The following is a 7,998-nucleotide window of genomic DNA, read 5'->3' as shown; positions in this document are numbered from 1 at the left end:
GAATTAGGGGCGGGTGTTCCGCGGGCTGCCGGCGCCTTGTCCCCAGCAGCCCCGGCCACCGCCCCACCGTACCGAACTGCGAGCGACTCCCCACGTTCTTCAAGTCACCTTTCTGTACACTCCCAACGAGGGCCCCAGCCTTTTCCCGGAACTGAGCCCGCGCCCACCCCTTCCCCCGCCATCAATCAGTCACTCTTAGGAAGGGTTCTTAACACTCCCCACCTGATCCCGGGGTCGCATCAAACGCTGGAGACTGCGGTAAAACTTAGACCTTTGCTGACCTCAAGGAGGGTCCGTAATAAGAGGCTGGAAGGGACATGCTGTCACTACAGTCGGGCTCCCAGAAAACAGGATTGCACCTTGTGGCCAAACCTCAGTAAATTGGATGCCTGGTGCTGCAGCGAACAAAATAGCATGCTGATTTACTGTTTTTTGAAAAGGTGCCTGCATATAATCAAAACGGTAATGCTAAGTTGGATACTGAAGGCAAAGGCGGAATGTTTTATCTGAGCCAGAGTAATGTGTCAGAGAAATTACTAATACACCCCCTTCTGTTTTGACTGTATTTAAGTGTACTGTAATGTATTGCAAATAAATACTGACATCATTTACTTTTTCAAGATGCATAAGATCATGTTTGCTACTGTTTATGGTAAGGAATGTAATATTACTACTAGATAAGGGAATGCATTGAGAACTGTGGGATTTTTGTTTTGTTTTATGATCTTGTTCCAATAAAATTAAGCAGGTGTGAAAGCAATTCAAAGAGTAACCCAAGGTACACCGCAATGCTTCTTACAGTTTACCCTTGGTAGATGTCTTTATTCAGATGAACAAGAAACTGCCATTTTGTAAACATCGTAGTTTCCTTCATCGTGAGCACTAAAAGATAGGTTACGGTATTTAAAATAATTTTAAAACAACCACCACCCCAAACCACCCAATCGGAAAGGTATTATCTGAAAATACCCAATAATAATGTAATAATTTTACAATAATGCTAAAAATACATGTAATATACCTGAAACTTTTCTTAAAGAACATGTTTCTAAATGAGTCAACTTGCAATATAGGAAGGTATTATGTGGATGTGTGTTTGTGGAATTTGAATCCCACTTTCACAAGCACTGTTAGCATAGTGTGATGACCAGGACACAGACCCAGGAGATTAACTGACACAAGATAAACAGCAGTGTTATGTTGCTTTGAAATGATTCCGATCACATAGTTTGCCACAAGAGTGAGTGATTTATGTTTTGTGGTAATTAAGAACTTAGAGCTACTCCCCCACCTCCTGGGAATGTGACATCACTCTTCATCAGATCCCACATGTATGAAGTTGAAATAAACTTCACCTCCCCTAGCTAATGTGACATTACACCTTATCAAACACCATATATAAGTTACTGACTTCAACTACAGGATTTCAAAATACATATAAACTCAAGAATTTGCGAGATGCTTTGAGAGCTCAGCGGGTGGCAGATTGTAAGCTCTGTCCGCCACTTCCCTAAACACTACCGGGTCAGGCTGCAACAGGGCCACATCCTGTTAGCCTTTAAGCTTTGAAGCCTGTCCACCAACACTGGCACCACCCTGTAGCATCGTGGAACTTTGCATATCCTCACAGATCTCCTATATGTTGGACACCATCTCTCCCAAGAACCTCAACCTCCAAAAGGTAAAGGTACACCTCAATTGTTTTTCTTTTCTTTTTTTTTTTTCTTTTCAAGACAAGAGTCTCACTCTGTTGCCAAGGCTGTAATACAGAAGTGCAATCATGGCTCACTGCAGTCTTGACCTCCCAGGCTTAATGAATCCTCCTACCTCAGCCTCCCACTGAGTAGCTGGGACTACAGGCACATGTCACCACATCTGACTAACTTTTGTAATTGTTTTTGTAGAGTCGGGGTCTCCCTGAGTTGCCCAGGCTGTTCTCAAACTCCTGGGCTCAGCAGTCCTCCTGCCTTAGCCTCCCAAAATGCTGGGATTACAGGCATTAATACCACACCCACCTCAATCTTTAATTAGACTTTACTTTCCACAGAGGTCTGCTTCAAACTTAATTGAACAACTAGATTTTAATAGTTTTGGAACTCACTATGTAGTTAATATACATCATCTATGGAGTGTATTCCCTGTGAAATTATTCCCTTAATTCTCTGCCTCTATACATTGTGAACCTAAGAAAACAAATTATCTTCATATGGCAATAAACCATGTTGACGTAGGATTTTTTTCTCCTTAGCTCAGCTAGATCAAGGTTCTTGTCTCAAGACCAGGAAAAATTGGGTACGCAGCCATTTGAAGAGTGAGTGGAGTAGAATTTATTAAGCAAAAGGAAAGCTCTCAGCAAAGAAAAGGGTTCTGAAAGCAGGTTCCCAGTTGCCCACTTCACAGTTGAATACAAGGGCTTTTACATGCAAGCTGATGGGGCTGGGTTCCCTATTTGTATAAGGCGCAAATTCCTGGTGGCTCCACCCCATTCCCCCAGTGTGCATGCGGGCCCTTAGTCCACTGTAGGCATGTTTAGGCAAGACGCCTGTGTAAGTTCCCTTATCTGTACGAAACACGGATGGGAGGTTCTCTGGGGACCCTTCCCTTACTGTCTGCCTAAAGCAAGCTGGCTGACTCCTTTCAATGTAATTCAGGAAATCATACTTTTATCTCCCTACTTTGAACCATACAGAACACAGAGCTAATTTCTATTGATCACTCTTTCCACAGCGTCTTCAATAAACCTTATCATGATACATAAAACTAAATGTGAATAGCTGATATAATCAGAATTGGGCTATATAATGGAATTCATTTAACTTGGATTCCTCTATTCAGTCTAGCCTTGTAGGTACTCAATAAATGTTTGCCTGTTTCATTTTTGGACTAATCATGGGGAGAGAGAGGTGAACACTGGAGCCCAGCTATCTCTTTCTCCTCTTCTGCCGATTTCCTTATCTCCATGCCTTTCATAAGGTAACATAGAAAATGCAACACACTGTATTACAAAACTCTGTAGTCATAAGGCTTAGAACAGTCATGGACCTCTCAAAAAGTCTACAGCAATTTCCATCTAGAACATAAATGTTAGGAGAGCATGATTGATCATGAGGTTTCTGAAACATAGCTGGTCCTCTGGAGTTAGAGGATTGATTGTTGTAACTATTGAACAATCAACCATTTATTGAGCACCTCTTATGTACCAGACAGTCCTCTTGAGATCTTCTGAGGAATTAAGCAAATGATAATGCTCAACAAAAGACCTAACCACTGCCTTGTGTCAAACTAAAAGGTTTACCACAAATAGACCACAGAACAGAATGTAGTACCAACAACCAGAGCTGAATCTAAATGAATGCAGCAAAACTGGGAAATGGAAGGAAGCAATCTGGGATTTCACACAATGAATGGTTCTGATGCAAAATCTTTTACAGTGGCAAATGGTTTCCATGGTAAACTGTGAATGATATGTAATTCAGGGTCAGAAAAATTGAACTTAAAGGCCAGGCGTGGTGGCTCATGCCTGTAATCCCAGCATTTTGGGAGGCCAAAGCAGGAGGATCACTTGGTGATATAGGAGTTAAGAAGAAATCACTTAGGCAGATAATGAGAGTATGGGAGCCCTTGGTAAGGCTTTTCTCTTTAATGAAAAGCAGCCCCAAATCATTTTCTAACAAAGAGCAGCCTGTAAGGTCGAGCTGCAGACATAGACAAGCAAGCTGGGAGCTTGCACTGGTGAATGCCAGCAGAAACTCGGGGATAGACATATTCAAGATGGCAGCCCCACCCTCCCTTCTCTTTGTCAGCCACGTGTACAGTAAGAAGCAGACAACATGGTGCAGATCAACAGGAAAGCCCATTTGCAGAATAAGATTAGGGTAGGGAGACAAGCCTTCCTTTTCCCCCACCCCCACACAGTATGTAGACGTCATACCTGATGGAACCAATGTGTGAGCCCTATGTAAATCAGATACTGCCTTCTCCAACCTGATGCCTATAAAATCTGCTGCAAGCCACCTCCTCACCCCCTCTTCAGACATCTCTCTTTCCCAAGAAGCTGCTCTCCTCTCTCCTTTCTTCTGTCTATCAAACTTTCCACTACTTAACCCACCCACACGTGTCTGTGTCCTGAATTCTTTCTTGGCGCACAACAACGAACCCCAGGGTATATACCCCAGACACTATAGGCATATTATTGGAACCAGGAGTTCAAGACCACCCTGGACAACATAGCGAGACCCCCCAACTCTACAAAAAATAAAAATTAAAATTAACTGGGTGTGGTGGTGCATGCCTGTAGTCCTAACTACTTGGGAGGCTGAGGCAGGAGGATAGCTTGAGCCCAAGAGTTCAAGGCTACAGTAAACTGTAATCACACCACTGCACACCAGCCTAGGCAACAGAGCAAGATTATGCCTCTAACGAAAAGAAAGAGAGGGAGAGAGAGAGAGAAGCAAAATTGAGTTTAAAGATCCATACGTATAAACCACTACACCCTCACTCACATTCTTCTTTTTTTCTTTTTGTTTTGTCAGATGAAGTTTCACTCTTGTTGCCCAGGCTGGAGTGCAATGGTACGATCTTGGCTCACTGCAACCTCTGCCTCCCAGGTCCAAGCATTATCCTGCCTCAGCCTCCCAAGTAGCTGGGATTACCAGGCATGCACCACCACGTCCAACTAATTTTGTATTTTTAACATAGATGGGGTTTCACCATGTTGGCCAGGTTGGTCTCGAACTCCCGACCTCAGGTTATCCACCCACCTCAGCCTACCAAAGTGCTGGGATTACAGGTGTGAGCCATTGTGCCTGGCCACCCTCACATTCTTCATTTGTGAAGTGGAACTTAAATATTCCTGCCAAATCTAAAGCTTTAAAATGTGGCATACCCTTTGATTCTCTTACAGGAATTTATCCTAAAGAATGTATCCAAGTGGCATCATATTACCCAACTTCAAACTGTACTACAAAGCTATAGTCACCAAAACAGCATGATATTGGTATAAAAATAGGCATATAGACCAATGGAACAGCATAGAGAACCCAGAAATAAAGCCAAATACTTACAGCCAATGGATCTTCAACAAAGCATACGAAAACATATAGTGGGGAAAGGACAACCTATTCAACAAATGGTGCTGGGATAATTGGCAAGCCATGTATAGGAGAATGAAACTGGATCCTCATCTCTCACGTTATGCAAAAATCAACTCAAGATGGATCAAAGACTTAAAACTAAGATCTGAAACCATAAAAATTCCAGAAGATAACACTGGAAAAATTCTTTTAGACATTGAGTTAGGCAAAAACTTTCATTACAAGAACCCGAAAGCAAATGCAATAAAAAACAAAGAAAAATAAATAGATGGGACTTAATTACACCAAAAAGCTTCTGCACAGAGAAAGAAACAATCAGCAGAGTAAACAGACAACCCAGAGCGGGAGAAAATCTTCACAATCTATACCTCCAACAAAAGACTAATATCTAGAATCTACAGAGAGCTCAAACAAATCAGCAAGAAAAAAACAAATAATCCCATCAAAAAATGGGCTAAGGACATGAATAGACAATTCTCAAAAGAAGATATACAAATGACCAACAAACATGTGGGAAAATGCTCAACATCACTAATTATCAGGGAAATGCAAATCAAAACCACAATGTAATATCACCTTACTCCTGCAAGAATGTCTGTAATTTAAAAAATCAAAAAATAATAGATGTTGGTGTGGATGCGGTGAAAAGGGAACACTTTTACACTGCAGTTGGCAATAGAAGTTAGTATAACCACTATGGAAAAGAGTATGGAGATTCCTTAAAGAACTAAAAGTAGATATACCATTTGATCCAGCAGTCTCACTACTGGGTATCTACCAGAGGAAAATAAGTCATTATATGAAAAAAACACTTACACATTACACATGCATGTTTATAGCAGCACAATTCACAGTTGCAAAAATATGGAACCAGTCCAAACGCCCATCAACCAGTGAGTGGCTAAAGGAAGTGTGGTATATATATACCGTGGAATACTACTCAGCCATAAGCAGCAACCTGGATGTAGTTGGAGACTATTATGCTAAGTGAAGTAACTCAGGAGTGGAAAACCAAACCATATATTCTCACTTATAAGTGGGTACAGCATACACTGCTAGGGTGATGATGGGTGCACCAAAATCTCATAAATCACCACTAAAGAACTTATCCATGTAACCAAACACCACCAGTTCCCCAAAAACCTACTCAAATGAAAAGAAAGGAAGGAAGGAAATTGGGGGGGGGCGGGAAGGGGAGGGGGAGGGAGAGAAAGAGAAAGACAAAGAAAGAGAAAAAGAGAGAGAGAAAGAAAGAAAAGGAAAGAAAGAGGAAGGGATGGAGAGAGGGAGGCAGAAAGAGAAAATGTGTCTGAATTCAGTGGCTCACGCCTCTAATCCTAGCACTTTGGAGGCTAAGGCAGGATGATCCCTTGAGTCCAGGAGTCTGAGACCAGCCTAGGCAACATAGCAATACCCTGTCTCTACAAATTTAAAAGAAAAAATAGCTGGGTGTGGTGGCATGCACCTGTAGTCCCAGCTAATCAAGAAGATTAGGCAGGAGGGTCCCTTGAGCCCAGGAGTTTGAGGCTGCAGTGAGTTATGATCACCACTGCACTCCAACCTGGCCAGTGGAATGAGACCCTGTCTCAACCAAATAAATAAATAAGAAAGAAAGGAAGAAAATACTTGAGTCCTACTTCTACATATAAACCAGAAATCTTTTCTTATTCATCACTGCAATTCATATGCATGCTTGGATATGCACAGAATATCATTGAAAGCTAAATAAGGAACTGATATAGTGGCTGCCTCTGAAGAGAACTGGTAGGCTATCTGGTGAAGGTGAGAGGGAGACTTATGTTTATTGAATACTATATCATGACTTTAGATTATGTCATGTGTACATAGTACCTGCTTGATTTTTTAAAAATTTACTTGATTATATTTAAATCTGAAGCTTTTGGTTCAGCATTTTTTTTTTTTTTTTTGAGACAGAGTTTCACTCTTGCTGCCCAGGCTGGAGTGCAACGGCGTGATCTCCACTCACTGCAACCTTCACCTCCGGGTTCAAACGATTTTCCTGCCTCAGCCTCCTGAGTAGCTGGGATTACAAGCATGGGCCACCATGCCCAGCTAATTTTTTTGTATTTTTAGTAGAGACAGGGTTTCTCCATGTTGGTCAGGCTGGTTTTGAGCTCCCAACCTCAGGTGATCCACCCGCCTCAGCCTCCCAAAAGTGATGGGATTACAGGTGTGAGCCACCGTGCCTGGCCATGATTTAGCTTTTATTCAGCATTTTATATAGAGGAAAAGCTTTTCATGTATAGATTAATCCACAGTCATTTCATATGGTTTGGCTCTGTGTCCCCACCCAAATCTCATCTCAAATTGTAACCCCCGTAATCCCCGCATGTCACTTGAGGGACCTGGTGAGAGGTGCTTGGATCATGGGGGTGGTTTCCCCCATAGTGTTCTTCTGACAGTGAGTGAGTTCTCAGGAGATCTGATGGTTTCTGTAAGTGGGAGTTTTTTCCTGCATGCTCTCTCTTTTCTCTCTCACGCCATCGTGTAAGATGTGCTTTGCTTCCCCTTCATCTTCTGCCATGATTGTAAGTTTCCTGAGATCTCCCAGTCATGTAGAACTGGGAATCAATTAAACCTCTTTCCTTTCTGAATTACCCAGTCTCAGGTAGTATCTTTATAGCAGCGTGAGAATGGACTAATAACACATGTACACAGATGAGGAAACTGTTAAAAACCGTCAAGAGTGGCATTACATTGTGCACTCAAGTTAAAAACAGAAATTCCTTTTGAAAAAGTCATGCGTAGGCCAGGCACAGTGGCTCATGCCTGTAATCCCAGCACTTTGGGAAGCGAAGGTGGGTGGGTCACCTGAGGTCAGGAGTTCAAGACCAGCCTGGCCAACATACTGAAACCTCGTCTGTACTGAAAATACAAAAAATTA

The 7,998-nt window shown here is 42.2% G+C and overlaps 1 protein-coding gene across 1 annotated transcript in view; it reads left to right on the top strand.

The window, feature by feature from the left end:
* Window positions 1-7,998, top strand: part of LOC105530829 (prohibitin-like) — a 60,976-nt gene that overhangs the window by 1,001 nt on the left and 51,977 nt on the right. The window contains 1 exon segment of the mRNA XM_011968518.1: window positions 8-258. Coding sequence (XP_011823908.1) covers window positions 8-258 — 251 coding nt within the window.

The sequence above is a fragment of the Mandrillus leucophaeus genome, unplaced genomic scaffold (assembly GCF_000951045.1).
Source record: "Mandrillus leucophaeus isolate KB7577 unplaced genomic scaffold, Mleu.le_1.0 Scaffold847, whole genome shotgun sequence".
NCBI lineage: Eukaryota > Metazoa > Chordata > Mammalia > Primates > Cercopithecidae > Mandrillus > Mandrillus leucophaeus.
Note: the sequence above shows the minus strand (reverse complement) of the source record. Positions and strands in the feature narration are given on the sequence as shown.